Source organism: Pimephales promelas, chromosome 1 (genome assembly GCF_988280905.1).
Source record: "Pimephales promelas chromosome 1, fPimPro1.hap1.1, whole genome shotgun sequence".
Classification (NCBI taxonomy): domain Eukaryota; kingdom Metazoa; phylum Chordata; class Actinopteri; order Cypriniformes; family Leuciscidae; genus Pimephales; species Pimephales promelas.
The window spans coordinates 47,392,103-47,410,747 of NC_142769.1; the positions used below are offsets into that span (position 1 = coordinate 47,392,103).

The 18,645-nt window shown below is 38.5% G+C and overlaps 2 protein-coding genes across 2 annotated transcripts; one reads left to right on the forward strand and one right to left on the reverse strand.

Moving 5' to 3' along the window:
• The first annotated feature begins 1,953 nt into the window (after positions 1-1,953).
• LOC120469340 (uncharacterized) lies at positions 1,954-9,495 on the forward strand. Its single transcript, XM_039658273.2, has 8 exons — positions 1,954-2,237; positions 2,630-2,695; positions 3,837-3,908; positions 4,264-4,439; positions 4,523-4,580; positions 5,259-5,430; positions 8,093-8,290; positions 8,777-9,495. The coding sequence occupies exons 1-8, from the start codon at positions 2,226-2,228 to the stop codon at positions 8,890-8,892; spliced, it is 870 nt and encodes a 289-aa protein (XP_039514207.2). The 5' UTR covers positions 1,954-2,225; the 3' UTR covers positions 8,893-9,495.
• A 2,257-nt stretch (positions 9,496-11,752) lies between these two features.
• On the reverse strand, positions 11,753-18,427 carry LOC120470163 (uncharacterized). The gene is made up of 3 exons (XM_039659617.2): positions 18,164-18,427; positions 14,761-15,447; positions 11,753-12,381 (listed from the first exon to the last, which is right to left on the reverse strand). The coding sequence occupies exons 1-3, from the start codon at positions 18,204-18,206 to the stop codon at positions 12,296-12,298; spliced, it is 816 nt and encodes a 271-aa protein (XP_039515551.2). The 5' UTR covers positions 18,207-18,427; the 3' UTR covers positions 11,753-12,295.
• Between the last annotated feature and the right edge of the window lie 218 nt (positions 18,428-18,645).

Consider the following 18,645-nt stretch of genomic DNA (forward strand, 5'->3'; position numbering starts at 1 on the left):
TGATTTTTTTGCATCCTCCGATTTCAGATTTTTAAATAGTTAAGATATCTCGGCCAAATATTGTCCTATCCTAACAAAATACATCAAGGTAAAGCTTATTTATTCAGCTTTTACATGATGTGTAAATCTCAATTTAATCAATCTACCCATGTTTTGTGGTCCAGGGTCACATATATAAGCATCCAACACTGCACCAGAAAAGATAAATATTGTATTTCTCTCTTATAAAGATGGTCAGATGTCCTGTAGTGAATTATATTAATTAATAAATAAACAGTGGGTGGTTATTGCACCTTTTTAGTAAAAACATCACAGCATCTCCTTATATAGGCCTAATGATATTACCTGATGACAGAGAAAAAGCACATCCCCTCTGTCAGACAACAAGTGAGGTCAGTTTCAAAGTTGAAATCAGTCAATGACCCTATAACACTATGTAATTTAGGAAAGTCCCCTCATGAGAAACAGGAAGAAAAAATATCAGAAACTATAATGAGAAACAATGATCACAAGTCATATTTCTTATATTGTACTTCTTCATTAGTCATGAGAAGAAGTGACTAAAAGTGAAACGGGGACATAACATTCATGCCAGGGTTGGCATCATCCTTAAATATAGGTACAAGTTATTTAGGTTTGTATTTGTATGTGTTTAAATGACTTGCTGGTATTAGTTAAGTCATTATTGATTTGTTGTTTATTTAGAAAAACCTTTATAGGGACCCGAGACGCAAATCAGTTTAAGCTATAGCCTACTCTTGATGTGCAATGCATTGGTACAGTGTTTGGTATTAAAGTAGAACAATTAATCAAATCCCTGATTTACAACAAAACACAAGTACATAATGTATAATGTAGAATATTTGTAGACAAAACACATTCCACTGGGTCTCTTCTGGCAGCTTTGGGCGGCTGCTATTGTCTTCACTTCCTGTTGTGGGCAGCAAGTTGACATCATTGTGCTTGATATGTGCACTGAGTCATTTGCCTGTCGACTGTTGAATTTAAGTCAACACAGAATTGAACAGATGTGACCTTTCAGCATATTAACCAAGGCTATTATTGATTAATGTGCTGAAATTATGATAGACAGATTAAACAGAATGAATACAGCATGAAAATGTACGTTCCATCACTAACTTATTTAGCACAGGCAATTTCATCCGTGCATGAGAGACTGCTGTCTTGGTTTGTTGGTTTTAGAGCGGTTTATTTGGGCATTTGTTAGATCTGGTCAGGCTTGGAGACCACCAGACCAACCATCTAAACCCCAACTTAAAGGGATAGTTCACCCAAAAATTTTCAACACAAATGTAGTCATTAATTTCTCACCCTCATGAACACAAATTAAGATATTTTTAATGAAATCCTCCATTGACAGCTACACAACTATCACTTTGACGCTACAAAAGGTTCATAAAGAGATCGTAAAACTAACCCATATTAAGCGTTTAGTCTGAAGAGCTTTATATGATGAACAGTTAATGTGTATTCTGAAGATGTACCCTTAAATATATTTACAGTATCCCTTCCTTTAACCCATTTAAGTCAAACCACGGTTTCACATATCAAGTAGCCTATTAATACTGCCGAGATTAGCCTATATATATATGATAATAACACATCAGTGGCTAAATTACAGTGCCATACCACAGAGCAAATTTAATCCATCTATTTACAAACATTAATTGGCCTTATTCTTATAACTGAACTCAAAACTGCAGTTGGCTTTAAATCCCGTGGATAATACATTCCAGATTTTGCCTGAACGTATTTCTGTGTAACCATGATGTAACCACGAATCTTTCAAATCACTGACTATTTGTGATGGATTTGATTTTATTCATCAAATTAATCATTTCATTTTAAACGTTACAAAACACGTTTAAAATTAAACGATGTGATATTTTACGTTTTTCTTTGAGAGCACAACACGCAGACGATCCCTTGGATGGATGAGCATCTGCACAAAGATCAGCGCGAGAAATACGAAATAAGATTTGAATTCTGAATTCCCATACACCTGAACCCGTGGATGAAAAACGTGATGAGAGATTATTGCTTGCATTATTTCCAAGGACAGTGACACAATGTAGTCTAAAAGGGGGAGACAAAGAAGAGGATATGGAAATAGGCGTGACATGCAGTGTGCTTGCAGTAATTTGTCCAATGTAAATGCATCACATTTACAAGTGGTTTGATTGTCCATCGGCGTGCATGTAAACATGAGTTCTGGTGTAAGTAGCCTATACATAAAATGTGATTGCATGCATGCTCAAACCTCTCGTTTTTTCCGTAAGATATAGTTTGACAGTAACGGTGTTGCAAATGTCGTATTATAATGATGTTTCAGGAGAAAACATATTGTAAACACATAGGCTACTAAATACAAGGGAGTTTTATTTTCTTCTCAACCCATCGCTGGCAATGACCATAGACAGTAAAAGAAATGACAGGCTTGGCTGCAGTTGCCTAGTAACGGAGCAACGAGCCCTTAGTTAGATGTGGGACTCGTCAAATCCTGTTCATTCAAGATTAGAAGATTAAAAGCAATTTGTTATATAAGTGTGCATTGTGTGCAATAAAAACAACTAATTAAATAAACTGTTTGCTTTTATGACATATGCAGGAACAAGAACACAGGACGAGACTCCAGCACTTTCTGTCCGAACTTGCAATATTGGGTTCTTTACAGGTGGGCTGGTACTGAGTATACTATCATTTCATAGATCAGTGAAGTTTGTCAAGCAAGCCAACATATGAGTTTTTCAACATACAAAGCCTTTTCTGAAAGTTTGAAATAGCACATTCTTGCATGTGTTGCTAGCAACATATTGCTAGCATGATTAGTTTGTCACTAACATGAATTAACATGTTCCTAGCATGAATTAGTACGTTGCTAGCATGGTTGAACAGTTTGTTAACATAATTCAGCATTTTTTGCTGACATGATTTAACGTATCATGTTGCTAGCTAGATTAGCATGTTGCTAGAATGATTTAACACATTAACATGTCTTTGCATGTTGTTAACATGATTAACATGTCACTACCATGTGGCTAGCATAAATGAACATGTTTACAAGCATCCAAGCATGATTTAACATGTTGTTAGCATGTTGCTAGCATTATTTAACATGTTGTTAGCATGCTGCTAAATACCACAGGTAGATGCCAAAGGACTGCATATAACTATTATACGAATGGTAGCACATTGCTAGCATGAATAAGCATGTTGCTAGCATGTTTTAGCATGTAGTCCAATAATTTGCTACCCTAATTACTTCCTGCATCCAAAATCGAATACTTCTCTACTATACAGCAAGTAAAAAACAGTATGCCAACAGAGTAGTATGTCCGAATCAGTTGTATATGAAAAACAGTATGTAAAAAAAAATCCCCCCTGATGACTTACTACTTCTTCACACTTTACTGTCCCATGAGGCCACGGATTTATGAACGGCAGTGAAGTGACGCAACTGGTAGGTCACATGAAAATGACAAAAAGGCAGATTTTGTAACTCCAGATTACATTCATACTACACACAATAACACTATATTGAGCATACTTTTATAAATTACTAAACTCATATTCAAATGCGGTACCTACGAAAGTATGTGATTTCAGATGCAGCGTACAAGTCTTATTGTGCAAAAGTCTTGACCCCCTTATTGAAAGTCATTGGGACTTTTCATAGTTTGATCGTCTGTTTAACGGAAATCATAAATTGGATCAGTTAGAAAATATTTGAAATCTCTTGGAAGAGATACTGTTTAAATTTAGTCTCAGAAGAAGTAGATGAAAATCTGTTTTCAGTCTTTTATGTCTGTCTGTAGGGCTTCCATTATTTTCAGCCCTGGCTAAGAGGGAGAGAGGAACTTCTGTTGACCGTAGTCAACGATGACTCGGTAGGGTCTTCGTTAATCTATTTATCTCTCTTTATTTTCTCTCAGAGAGTTTTTATCTAAAAGTTGAAGATGTTTGGGGATATTAAAGGGATAGTTCTCCACAAAATTAAAATCATGCCAAAATCGGGCTAAAATCGTGTAATCTGAACCAGGCAAAAGTCTTACGGGTTTGGAACAACATGAGGCGAGTAATAAATGACAGAATTAAATTTTTTTGGGGTGAACTATCCCTTTAAGTCATCAGTTCTAGCTCAGGAACAAACTTCTATAAACACATACTAGTATATCTCTGGAAAGAACTGCTGCAGCTTCAGTGATTGTTACATCTGACGGCTTCGTCTTTCTTTGCTCTCAGAGATGGCGTTCTCCTGGGTTCGCTGTGTCTGTGGCCTCCACCTTCACCAGCTCAACCTGCAGTAGCAGTTACAGTCTGGACAGTGATTACGCCAGCTCACCTTTAGCAGGAGAAGAACTCCTTCCACAGCGCGAACACCAGACACCCGGGGCCACACCGCAACAAACTCCCAGCAGGTGGAGAGGAAATATCCTTCCACTCACTCTACCAATTATAAACCAAGTGCTGTAAATCCATTCTTTTCATTATTCCCTTAAAGGGATGCTGATTCTCATCTTCTCCCAGCCTCACCAAGTGAGAAAGAGATCGCTGTTCCTGTGAGTATCGTTTCAGATTTACAGACTTAAAGGGCCAATGTCAAATTCACAGATTAAAGGGATAGTTCACCCAAAAATGAAAAATCTGTCAGTAATTACTCCCCATCATGTTGTTCCAACCCTGTAAGACTTTCGTTCATTTTCAGGACAGAAATTAAGATATTTTTGATTAAATCTGAGAGCTGGATCACTCCTCCATAGGCTTCTTAGGGGATTAAAACTTGCCGGCCCAGAAAAGTTATTAAAGACATAGTTAAAATAGTCAGAGTGACTAAAGTGGCTCAACCTTAAGTTTATCAAGCGATGAGAACACTTTTTGTGCGCAAAAAACATGACACACAAAATGGAAGAGTGATCCAGCTCTCAGATATAATCAAAAATATCTTAATTTGTGTTCTGAAGATATACGAAAGTCGAAAGTCTTACGGGGTTGGAACAACATGAGGGTGAGTAATTACTGACAGAATTTTCATTTTTGGGTGAACTATCCCTTTAAGAACATTACTAATCTTAAAATACACTGGGAAATTGATTAGAGAAGACATAAAGATAAAATACAATATGCACCCTTGTATTTTCTCATTGACTTTTGAGTTTTCTTCAAGATATCAAGACAACATTTCTGATTGTTTAGCAGTAGTCAAGGGTCTAAAAAAAAGAGTTTTTCTCTCATTGCAGGAAATGAACTGCACCCTGTTCCTGTTAGCCGGCTATGCCAAGTATGGGCAACCTTACGCCTGGATTAGGTCCAATCACGAGCGCCTAGTAAACGTTGGAGGAACTGATACGCTAGTCAAGGACACACCAATGAAACTTAAGTCAGTCACAGACTGGGTTTCAACACCCCAAGGTTTAAGATTTTTATTAGCCATAATTTCACTATTTTATTATATACACCATTTCTTTATGTTCCTGGCTCAAGGTTTAGAAATTTTTAAAAGGTTAAAGATTATGTATGAATGCACTTATTGCCTTATTTTAGTGGCTTATGGTGGTTGTACATACAAATAACTAAGCTGTACGTTTACTCAACTACGATGTACCAAACACGGAAACTTTTTTTTTTCTTTGTGTTTTTTTCGTGTACCGAAGACAACGTTGTTAAAATGGTCACTGTTCACATGGATCCATTAACTAAAAATGCTGTATTAATATTGAATAAAAAATATTTTACGTTTTATTAATAAGATTTATGAATAATAATAAAAAGGAGATCAAGAATTCTTTTGGAATCGGATCATGACCTCCAGAATCGGAATTGGATCGAATTGTGTGGTGCCGAAAAATTACAACCACTACTATAGCATGATTTATTGTTTGTCTTTGTTGAATAATACAGAAACAAAAAAACAAAATCGCAATTAGATTATTTTAATTAGATAATTCAGCCATTATTCAAATACTTGCACTTTGAAACGCATAAAACGTTTTTAGTTGAAAACGGTGTTGTGTAAACGGCCCCTGGTTATAACGAAGTTTTAATTTTCGACAAAAAAATGTTTTGGCCTGTTTTGAGTTTCGGCCGTTCATTTACTTTACAACAGTGTTTTTTAAAAATAAGTTTCGAAAAGTGCAAGTTTTTGAAAACGATACCATTATCATCTCCATGTAAACCACAAAAATGCGAATATGTGAAAACAGTTACACTCGCGTGAGTATTAAGTTTTCAGTCTATAGGCGTGTAGTGTTTCTTTACAAAGTGAGATCGCCAACTACTGGCCTGGCATGAATATTACAGCAGTTTTAGTTCCTTGTGAACGTCAAGTCACCTTTATTCACATAACACTTTATACAATATAGATGGTTTCAAAGCAGCTTTACAGCGATAATAGAAAAATTATTCAATTATGAAAACAATTCATTTAAGCTGTACAGCAGCTCTAAAGGCCTGTTCACACCGACGAAATTCGCCAACGTTGCAGAGATGTATAGTAACGAAGTAGAACTACTTAAGTACTAAAATGCTGTATCTGTACTCTACTACAGTATTGTTTTGTTCTCATGCTTCTTTTACTTCGTTAGCTATTTTCGGTGAATTTAATACTTTTACTTCGATATTTTTTTAATGTTCTGCTAGTTACTCATTACAATTATAAAAATTTTACGAATCATTCGTTGCAAGTTGGCTTTCATGCTGCCTAAATCACACGCCAGTTGTATAGGGTAATGGTATTCATTGACACACACATTGACAACTAATGCAGGGGTTGTCCTGCAATGACATTTTTTTGGCGGCTGCCAAAGCAAATTTGTATCCCACCAAAGCGCCTTATTTGATTGCTAGTTCAAACTTTTGACTGCTTTCTTTAATAATTACATGACACAATACTTGTACTTTTACTTTTAGTACTTAAGTAGTGAATTTTAAAATAAACTACTTGCAATACTTAAGTACAAAAAATGTTGAATACTTTAGTACTTCTACTTAAGTGTGGTGCTTAAAGGGCACTTCAACTTCTACTCAAGTCACTTTTTTGATAGAGCATTTGTACTTTTACTCAAGTCCGGGTTTCTAGTACTTTATACATCTCTGCGTTTAACGCCTTGTGACTAAACAAAGGGCGCCAATGTGAGTGTGCACACCAGTGCTTAAAACGCCACACATAAAAGCCTCATTTTTAAAAAAAAACTAAAATAGTTTTCGTCAAAAACTATCCGACCAATGAGATTGGCGCTTTTGCTCAGGTGTTTGGAGCTTCTGAAGTTACAGTAAAACCCAATTTGGGGGCGCTCAAAGACAAAACGGTCTTGCCGAGCACACATAGATAACGGAGAAGAAGATCTACGCCAAGTAGCGTCGCTGTCTACACTGCCAGGAAGAAATAAGACGAGGAAGATGCAAGGCAAGAAGAATGTAGAGCTGCTGTTCTCGTTGGTGCTAGAACATAAAGAACTACATGACAAACGTGATATGGACTACAAAAATCTTGATAAAAGAGAACTGTCATGGAGTGGGATTGCAGAGCAAATTGGCACCATCAAATTTCAGGGAACGAATTTGCACGTTCACTCGGCTCATCGTCAGTGAAAATCGCTTGGGTGTGAACACTAAAAACGCTGGCGAATAACATATTCGTCCCGATGTTTACGGCCCTTAAAAGTTGTTCAGCTGAAGTCAATTCAGTGTTATATCAGTTCCGTTCATCAATTATTAAATAGTTAATTTCATCTAAAAAAGCAGTTCTATGGAAAACAGTGCTGTCATTGTCCAGCTCAGTTCAGTTCGCATCAGTACAGTCAGATCAATACTATTGTTGAATATTAAGTGTCCCTGACTAAGCAAGCCAGAGGCGACAGTGGCAGGAAACCCAAACTCTATCAGTGACACAATGGAGGAAAAAACCTTGGCAGAAACCAGGCTCAGTTCTCTGGCCAACGAACGAACAGTGTGTGCATAACAAGTCCGTCATCAGATTGTGAACAACATTGTCTTCTGTACGCGAAAAACGTAAAACACAATTTTTAGTACTTAGAAGAGCCTTAAACACACCAAACATGTCTCTGCCCTGCAGGAACTCATGTATGGGACGTAGTGAGTGAGTTGGTGGGACTGTGCACCATGCCGCCTCCCGACAACCCCTTCTCTCTGGACATACGCTACCTCCAAAGCCTGTCCCTCCCAGAGCGCTTCCTGGCCACCGGGGCCCTCCTGAATTTCCTGGAGATGATTGTGGTTCAGGGAAGCCGAGAGGAACCGTTCTATGATCTGGGTGAGCACGGAGCTTGAATTTCTTTGAAAGATTGGAGTCCGGGAAATCAGGATCAGAATTTCTTTTGTCCTTGTTTTCACAAGATAAGGGGCCTAAGAAAAACAATAAAAAAAATCTCAAAACACAGGGAAGTCTTGATTCATAGGCTACTATTGTAAGGCCTGCCCAATGATGTATAGTGCTGTATGATGATTGTTCACATTAAACCATTGGGTAATTTCAGGTGATCTTAGCCTGAGATTGCAAATTAATACAATACTGAGTGTGAATGTGTCTTGGATGGGAGAGAAAGTTAAAATGTTAATTCCTTTGTTTTCTCAGAGAGTTGCTGTCTCTCTTCCAGTTCTTCCAGTTTCTCCAGTCGTACAATACATCCTGTGAATGTTGTATATAATAACTAATGTTTGTATAATCACTGCTAGAGCCACAGCTTTAAAACAGGCCTTAGACTAGTTTCTATTTTTACCATCATCCTCTGTTTCTTAGTTGTGGCAGAGTTGGTGCCATTGAGACGACTTCATTTCCAAAGCCTCTCTGAGTTCCGGAAGTTTCAAGGCAGTGACCGGTTTCACAGGACTTCAAGTCACTTATCCGACGAATGAGAACTGATGGTTCAAAATACAACAACATGGAAGGGTTTTTAACTCCAGAGGATTTTAACAATTGGCCTAAAACTCCAATCATCACAATCTGGAACGATTACAAGTTAACCTAATACAGTATGTTTTGTTCTTTATTTATTTTGATACTATGAACTATTAATTTGTGTGTAAACTAAGAGGTTTAATAATGACAGCTTTAGCCCCATGGCTTTAAGCTCCTTAATGTCAGCCATGGCATTTTTTTGTAGCACATATATGTCTTTGAAAAGTTATGACATATGAAGTATTTTAATCCCTCGCATTAAAAGATTTGCGCCCCATGACCTAAGGAAAAAGTCAAGGAAAACACTGGCGTTTACACGACACAGTTTTCTTCTAAAAACGGAAAACTTTTCATGCTTTTGGATGACAACAGCATTTTGGGGGCCGGAAAATGCAAACTTTAAAAAACAGGCGTGCAAGTTTTTGAAAACAATACTGTTATAGTCACTGAATATGTGTGTTGTGTTTCTTCTTTATAATGTGACCTTGCCAATTACTGACCTTACATGTGTGAACGGGGATCGTTTTGACAACATCGTTGTCTGTATGCAAAAAAAAAAACAAAAAAAAAAAACACATGTTGTAGCCCTCAACCATATTCACTTTATAGCCCTTAATCCTGTAATTGTGGACAAATGTGGGCACAGAGGACTCAGGTGTGATCCTAATTTTTATTTATTATAAATGTTATGTCTTTGATAAAGTTTTGTCTATCCATTTATGGTGGGGTTTTTTTTATTTTGGGGGTATTTTTGAATCTATTTACTTCAAAAAGTACCAATTTTTCTATGTAAATTATGATTATTTTAATGTTTTTTTTTTTGTTTAATTTTTTATTAACTGCATTAAAATATCATTCCAATACGTTCTTAGAGCTAAAACCTAAAGATGAACCGACTTTGCCGTCACCTAGTGTCTTATTTTATTTTTTCCATTCATTTCTATGGGTGCCCATTTTTGACCCAAATACAAGATTAAGGAGTTTTTTTACACCCACTTAACATTGTAAACTTAGGCAAACTTAGGTAAAGTAGCCAAGTCTTGTACCCCTCAGAACAAGGGAACTAATTTAAAAAAAAAAAAAATCAAAACTATTTTGCCCACATTTGTCCAGAATACGGTTTTAGTACAGTGTTTATGTGTAAACGTACCCTTAGAAGTTCTTGATGTCTTCACTGTTAACTCTATCCCTTCTATAAGTAAGCAGATGCAGTTGAAAATAACATGATCAACAACATTAAACAGCATAGTAATCAAAAGTAAATGTTACCGAATAAAATGTTGACCCAGGACTGTTGGACTATGAAGCTTTGGAGATGTTGACGGACTCGATCTACAGCTACTTCATCTGTGTTTTGATCAACGTTCTGAATCCGACCTAGACGTATAGTTCCACATTCAAAGCAGAGGCTCAATTCTTTTTTTTTTTTTTTTTTTTTTGATATATTGCATGTTCAGATATTAATACAACAAAATATTCTGGGAGCAATGACACTGTATTATCAAAAATGCTGGCGGTACCCGGAAACTTTTTTTAAAAAAATCTTGGCGGGAAGTGTTAAAAATAAAGGCTTTCGCAGCGACGTCAGAAGAATCTTTTAGCGAACAGATCTAAAAAAAATAAAAATAAAAAAAGAATTCTTAATTCTACACACTTTTTTCCCACTATTAAGAGCCTTCTGTGCAATGAAAAGGTTTCATGGATGTTAAAGATTAAACAACCTTTATTTTTAGAGTCTTTTGTCTGTTTATTGAGTGAATAGAATACAAGACACAAATGTTTCATGTATAAAAAGTTTAATATTCCATAAAATACATTTCATATTTAAATAGGTACACGCAAATAGTTTTAAAATAAGGTACAAGAACATTCATAGAACATTAAACACCTCATAAAGCAGACAGAACAGATCCAACAACAGACCTGAAGTCTTTGTAGCGCCAGATATGGTTTAATACAACTTTAAATAAAATCCATAAGGATAAAATCCTTTGACGTAAATGCCCTAACGCATCAGGCACAATGTTTAATACCATGAGGCACTGACTGTATACTACTGTGATATATGATGCATATGTAACAGTGTGAAGGAAAATGCTAGACAATCTTTGCACTAGGAAAACTTGATTGTTCCAGTCATGCGAAGCAGAGTGTCCTTGTTTTAAATGACTTATGCAACCAGGCCACTTAAAAATGCTTCCTTGCGCTTTATAACCACATGCAACTGCAGTGCGACGAATCGATGCTGCTTTTTCAAGGACATGACGCTCTATGCAAACATACCTTTGAATCAGTCAGCATTCTGATGTCATAAGTGGTTGCCTGGAGACAGTTGGCTTTTTTCTTTTTTAACAAAAATGGGCTGATGTTGTAAAAACTTGCAGTTACAGAAAAAATAAAATAGGTAAAAGGGGGGATTATGGCCTCAAAAACTGCTGGAATGCAGGTGCATAGAGAATACTTCTCATTTCCAGAGTAATACCATTACTTCTACACTTCATTATCTGTTGGGAATTAGAAACCACGCTTCAAGTTCAAAGCTTGAATGACTCTCAAGCAATGAATAAAAATGGCAAACTGAGGTAGAACCCGGCAAAGCATGACATGGCTATAAGACAACAAAAATCTCAGTACCTCCTCCTTTCAAATGCCAAATTACAACCAGTCCTGATGCAAAGAAAAAAATGCAGAAAATAACTGACCATGAATGATATTGAATTCATATCATGTGTAGAGATTTGGCCATATGAATAAGGGCATTTGCAAGCATACAGTGACGTAGGATAAAAAGCTGGTTGTCCGTCTTTGCCATAAGCATTACTTCCAATGCGCATTTGGGATAGAAACACTTAAAATGCTGTAACGCTGATGTTCTGATCGTGCTACTGTTTACCATCATGCATCCACCCACTTTCCACACGGATCCTCTCGTCATACCTCTAATACAAACAAAAACGGTCTCTTTGCTCATCAGTCACATTAACAAACTACCCAGACATGTACACAGAGGAGGAGACTGACTAGAAACACTCAACTCTGTGATACACACACACGGCTTTAAAACTGGATACCAGTTCAGTGCAGATGAACAGCTTTGGTGTTGTCTCTTAGTCCTTAAGCAAACAGAGATAAAATGACTGAATCCATCAACTTCCTAAACCACAAATAATTATCTCTGCTGGAAACCTATAGTTTATCACTTTGGTAAATTGATAACCTCAAATGTGTTAGCTGTTCTCGGTACAAGCTTGAGTTGCAATGCAAACTCTATCAAAGCTCAAAAGTTCCACCAGTTGTAGGTGTGGTTGTCCTTTTCCTCACATTCAATTGTGGAAATTCCCAAGCATCACAAAATTAAACTCAATGCCAGTTGTCGCTGGCAGAACCTCTTCTGCTGATGGCACGGAGAGGACTGTGGGACACCGACCCCCTCTTCTTCCAACGGACTGCAACACAAAACAAAACACAGTTACAACTTTGAAACGGAAACCAAAAAGAACATTGAGGAAATTAGGATTAGATAAGTTCTCAACTCTGGCTCTCGAGATCCACTGTCCTGCTCCAAACACACCTGAACAAGCGGATCAAGCTCTTCTGGATTTCTAGAAAGCTACAAGCTACAGGCAGGCGAGTTATGGCACTTTTGCACTGCATGGTACGGTACGGTTCGGTTCGGTATGGCACGCTTTGGCGTTTTTTCCACTGCATGGTACGGTATGGCTCGCTTTAACCTGGTACCTGGTCTGTTGAGGTTCCAAGCATACCGTACCGGTACTAAAATGTGACGTGAAACACTGCAGATCACTGATTGGTCAGACAGAATCGTCACTACCAGCGTCATTGTATTTGCGACCAATAGACAGACACGAGAAACAAAAACGCTAGATTTAAATAGCCAGTAACACCCACTGCTGTTATCCAACAGTCTATAATCCCACCCACTTTAAAGCGGTACTAACTGCAGTGGAAAAGCAATCGAGCTAAAGCAAACTGAGCCGTGCCGTGTCACGCAGTGGAAAACCGAAGCGAGCCGAGCCGTACCAGCAGTGGAAAAGCGCCATTAGATCAGGGTTAGAGTAAAAACTCTGGAAAATTGATTTCAAAGGCCAGAGATGAGAAGAGAACCCCTGTTCCAGTGCTAGCATTCCTCATTGCACTCATTAACATCAATGCATTTGGCAGATGCTTCCAACCCAAGCAACTTGCATTGCATTCAAGGTACACATTTGATCAGTTCACGCATTCCCTGGGAATTGAACCCATGGCATTGGCATTGCTAGCACCATGCTGTTTGAGCTACATACTCGGTTCCTGGAGAGCCACGGTCCTGCAGAGTTTAGCTCCAACCTTAATTAAGCATAGCCTGACTACGTCAAACTTCGTACTTCCGCTCAATTTCAGTTCGCTTCTGTACTCAGTTTGTACCCATCTCTCAGTTTTCGTCCGGCCTGAAAACAGCCGGCCAATCAACGAACAGAGGGCAGGCTGAGAGTTTAAAGGAGTAGTTCACTTTAAAAAAAACTTTTGCTGATAATTTACTCACCCCCATGTCATCCAAGATGTCCACGTCTTTCTTTCTTCAGTCGAAAAGAAATTAAGGTTTTTGATGAAACCATTCCAGGATTTTCTCCATATAATGGACTTCATTGGGAACCAAAGAGTTTCAGTGCAGCTTCAAAGGGCTTTAAACGACACCAGACGATAAATAAGGGGCTTATCTAGCACCCTTCGAGTCATGACACAAAAAAAGATGAGTTAATTTTGATAAATGAGTTCGAACAGGAGAGTCACGAACGCTCATCACAGAGCAAGGCGAGAATGTATGCTTATAAAACTTAGACTTTATTTATTTTTAAATAACCAATCGATTCGCTAGATAAGACCCTTATTCATCGTCTGGTGTCGTTTAAAAGTGAACTAATCCTTTAAGATCGTATTTTAGGTTGGGGAAATCGAAAACGACCACGGATATGGAGATACTCTGTTGTGGAGGATATTCCCGGCATTTGCAAACTCAAGCCCGAACAAGAGTGTTTGTTAAACATTTTGAATCTAGGTGATGTTTAAGTTGGAGAGAGAAGGGACTGCCTTATGTGATTGGCTTACGGGTAACCAATGATTTTAAACTTCAGACAAGCGCCCCCAACGCAAGAAAGAAAACGCTTTTCAATTATGCCATTCCAGACTCTGTCTACGAAGCAAAGCGAAGTAGCAGAGTTTGGTATTACCAGGCTAAATTAAACACTCTTGAACCATCAATTCGAGATCTTTAGGATTGTAAGAAACTTCCAGGAAGGAGTTTTGGAGCTACAACTCGGCCATAGATGTATACACTAGACGTTACCTCGGCTATGGAAGTTCATTGGAACAAATGCGTCAATAGAGCCGCCATCTTGAAACAGGCATCAGCGTCAATGTAGACAGGTCTAACGGAAATAAAAATCACCATAAATGCGATTTTTCTTGTTTTTTTGGTTCGTTCTAACGGTCAGACATGTATTTATCATTGATTCCAGAATTTATTTATTTTTTATTTAAAAAAAATAAAAAATTCTTCCTAATTCAGATTTCATCGGTGAACATCATACGCTGCACAAAAGTTCGCCACCATCAATTAATTCGAAGTAAAGGCAGAGATAGCAGCGTTACCTAGCTACTTCCTATGACAAGACCCCTGTTCCAAGATGGCGGCGGTTTTGATGCATGCTTAGAACCCCAAGGTGACGTCTAGTGTATACGTCTATGCAACTCTGCAGGACAGTGGCACATGTGAGCTACAGGAATCTTACACTCATCAGTCTTCACTTTGTCCCTCTTCAACTCACCTTTTCCCAAACTGGTTGGCAATGTCGACCCTCTGGGTGCAGTGGGCGTACCAGGCATCTCCGGCTCTTTAGTGATCCCGTCACACTGCGGTAAGGTGGCGCATCCGCCCTGCCAGTCATTGAGCGCTCGCTGAAACGACCTCGCTAGGCAGGCGGTCATGTCCTTCGCCCTTTCTGCCCGACTGCACCAGAACACTCTGCATTGCAGTTGCTGACCGGGCTGCCTGCAGATGTACAGAAACACATTGGGTCTGGCCGTGTGCGAGGCGCAGTACGCGATGTCCTGCAAGTAAGTCTTAGTGAGCTGCCTTCCGGTGCTCAGTTCTTTAACTTCAACGTATCGGGGCCGCACTACCAGGGCGTGGTCTTTAGAAAGCTTCCCGGGTGCCCCGTCTAGCAGTCGATCGATGGCTTCCTCCGCCTGTTGTAAGTCCAGGGAGAAGATCTTTTTGGTGCCGAGGTAGTGCACTTTGAAAAGGGGGTCGCCGTGAGAGAGGCTCTCCGTTCGGTCCCGACGGAATCGCCGGCGTAGAGCCGCCGGTGAGTTCTTTAGAGTTTGCATCAGATGGAAAGAGGCCAGAGCCATCGTGGGAGATGATACAAGTGGAGCTTTTTTGGAGTCACAGGGATCTTTCTCCTGCTTATCCAGTAAGCCTCCCAGTGTGGCGCAGAGTACAGCCTTGAGATCTGAAACCGAAGAGGGAGAGAAAGAAACTGTCATACTTATCAAATCAAACAATCCAGGTATGATTGAAACTGTATTTTGGGTTAAAAAAAAAAAGCCCTTCTCACTCAAGTGTGGCCTAAGTTTTACTTTTTATTAGTATATATGTTTTTAGCCCCACAATATTTACATGTTTAAGTATAAAAATGACCCAGAACATTATGTACTTATGCTGCAATCAGACTGCAACGATCAAGTGAGCTTTTCATGGAAAAATGGTCACAAATGAACCCACAGTCCCACACCAATGATCTCAGGATAGGATCGGTTTCAGTCAAGCATTAACACACACGTGTACATTGTGGCCTCCTGCATGCAGCACAGGAGCTTCAAATATTAAACAGGCCACATTCGAGTCTAGCAAGAGTGGAAGAACGTCTGTGAGTCATCCGAGACACTTTGCTGGAAAGAGGACGTTAATGAACCTGTGTGTGTGTGTGTGTGGGGGGGGGGGGGGCATATCGAGAAGTACTTTCCACTTCAATTTAGCAGCTTCCCACCATGTTGAAGGGGCTTAATATGATTCTGTTCATGTTTAGATGAGATGGGATGGACAACCTGACCAAAACTGATAAGACACTAATTATTTTACCTTATGGCTGATGACCAACATTGACCTTATGGCTGAACCTTATGGCTGATGACCAACATTGACCTTATGGCTGAACCTTATGGCTGATGACCAACATACGGCAAAGTGACGAACATTAAAATGTATAAATAATAAAAACTAAAAGGGAGTTTAGGCTAGGGCTGTCGCATCAAAATAAAAGTTTGTGTTTACATAATATATGTGTGTGCACTGTGTATAATTATTTTGTGCGAGTATAAAATACACACACATGCTTGTATATTTAACAAAAATTATATAATTATATATAATCTATATATACAGTATGTACATGAAAATATTTCTTAAATATATACAAGCATGTGTGTGTGTGTGTGTGTGTGTGTATATATATCATATTATATATATCATATACATACAAAATAATTATACACATTGCACCCACATATATTATGTAAAAACAAACTTTTATTTTGGATGCGATTAATCGTTTGACAGCCCTAGTTTAGGCATCAGAACGTTCAATAAATATTACATTTAAATGTCATTAAATTTGTGTTTTTAAAGATAAATTTTAGAGTTAATTCACAGCATGTGAAATCTAAATGTAAAAATAGAGGAAAAGAGCATACACATAATTAAACATCTAATTACGGTCCGAAACACACTATTGAATAAATTTCTAATACTGGCTGATAATCAATTTGGTACCAATATATATCATGCATCCCAAGTTTCTGACCAAGAAACAGATGACCAAGCACAAGCATATCCCACAAGTATATACTTAGTATGCAGAAACATGCACACCACCCATTTCAAACATGTACTTTCACAAAGCCCTTAAGGGCCTCATTAGGTCAAGTCAAAATGCATGGACGGGTGTTGAAGTTCCACCTTGCACAAATTATGTAACACTTGAAGCCGTTTTTTTTTTTCCATGGTCTTGTGCTCCAGAAAACAAGCCTCACTTTTATTCCCACATTGTGTTGGCCATGTGGCCGATACCATTGTGCTGCACTTTTTTTCCCCCTGCTGTCTTTTTCCTGGCCCATTATTTGAGCATCCCCAGAGGCTTCTGATGTTGGTCACCATTCAGACATCCAACTGTTTTTAGCTCTGATGCCTATTGAAGAGAAACTTTCTACAGGAAACAGCTTTAGACGACATCCCGCCACCTTCAAAATATTTATTTTCCCAAAGACAATGGTGTGTAGCGTGTCATGTAAGGAATGCCAACACAAAATAACCTAGACTGATTTGATCTAAAGGCAACTAGACACACGATACATACAGTACACACACCTGTAAGGAAATGACCTGTCAGTCAGCCAACCATAAACATCTGAGTCTGACCCAGAATGAGATGTGTGAAAGATGTCTGAAATGGCTTTTTTTTTTTGTTCACTACATTTGAATAATTATATAACATTTGTCTGTGATGCTGCCTAATTTGTTGTCAGGACAGATGTCCTCGCCTGATAAGGACGTTCATAGTCAAATACAACTGGACGTATATGTAAAGTCATTGTTATCCTCTAGTTGCAGCTAATAATAGAGATACACTTTTTTAAACATGCTGTTGTCAAGCTGGAGGGAAAAAAACAGCTTTAAAAGCCTGTATTGAACTTTAGTCAGAGATTCACTGTGGTCATCCACAAGCCTTGAAGAGTTGATTATTACAAATCGGTGCATTACTTCATAGTGGATGAATCACTTTTTCTTTTCTTTTTTTAAATAACGGATGCCATTTCTGCCAATACTGATATGATATTGCTTACCAACTATGGCAAAAAATACACTTAGGCTATTCCAGCCTGGTTAACTTAGTTCTGATCAGGTCAAAAAAACATTTTTATAGTGGTTTTTATAATTAAAAAAAAACATTTTATAATTGTTGAATTGAGTCTGACAGATATCTATTAGGTTACTGCATAAAGACAAATAAAAAATGGTCAACTAAAGCAAAAGAAACAAAAAATAGATGAGACATCGGTTTAGGCTGAAAGACCATCTTAAACTAATGTTGTCTTTATAACGATGACAGAACAAACAGAACAAATAAAGTTCAAACTTCATTTCCAAATACAAATCCGTAAAAGACTCACCTTTCATACACGCTTCGCTTTTGGTCCGGTACAGATGAATCATGCGTCCTCCACAAACAGCTGAACGGCATGTAGAAGTCCAAACCTCGTAGTTCTTGTCACTTCGTAAACCGTTTTTCACTAAAATTGAAAATGTAGCGGTAGGGACGCTTCAGGATAGACTGAAACCAACGCGCTCTTTTACAATGTCGGGATTGGATGTGAAACGAGGCAAACGCATGTTCTCCTGGCGTGGGCTCTGCTTACCTCACTCTGCGCGCTCTGACAAACCAAGTGAATCAGCCGCGCGTCGCTGCGCTGTATTTGAACGGCGTGGGAACGCCTCCGCGCCGCGGAGAGATGGCAACCACGAGGAGACGGGAGTTAACGAGTGCTGGAAGAAGTGTATGAGGAGGAGGAGGAGTGTGGACAAAGTTGAGCCCTGAAGAAAGCGTCAGCGATGTACCCAAAAATAAGATTCACCAGGGACAACAACCTTTTAA

What these genes read in the sequence shown, in the direction of transcription:
- LOC120470163 (XM_039659617.2), bottom strand. Translation starts at nt 18,206, where the DNA reads ATGATTCATCTGTACCGGACCAAAAGCGAAGCGTGTATGAAAG. An exon ending in AAGCGAAGCGTGTATGAAAG is followed by an intron (nt 15,448 to 18,163) that starts GTGAGTCTTTTA and finishes CTTCGGTTTCAG; the next exon opens with ATCTCAAGGCTGTACTCTGC. An exon ending in GCCAACCAGTTTGGGAAAAG is followed by an intron (nt 12,382 to 14,760) that starts GTGAGTTGAAGA and finishes TTTGTGTTGCAG; the next exon opens with TCCGTTGGAAGAAGAGGGGG.
- LOC120469340 (XM_039658273.2), top strand. An exon ending in CCGCAACAAACTCCCAGCAG is followed by an intron (nt 4,440 to 4,522) that starts GTGGAGAGGAAA and finishes ATTCCCTTAAAG; the next exon opens with GGATGCTGATTCTCATCTTC. An exon ending in GGAACCGTTCTATGATCTGG is followed by an intron (nt 8,291 to 8,776) that starts GTGAGCACGGAG and finishes TCTGTTTCTTAG; the next exon opens with TTGTGGCAGAGTTGGTGCCA.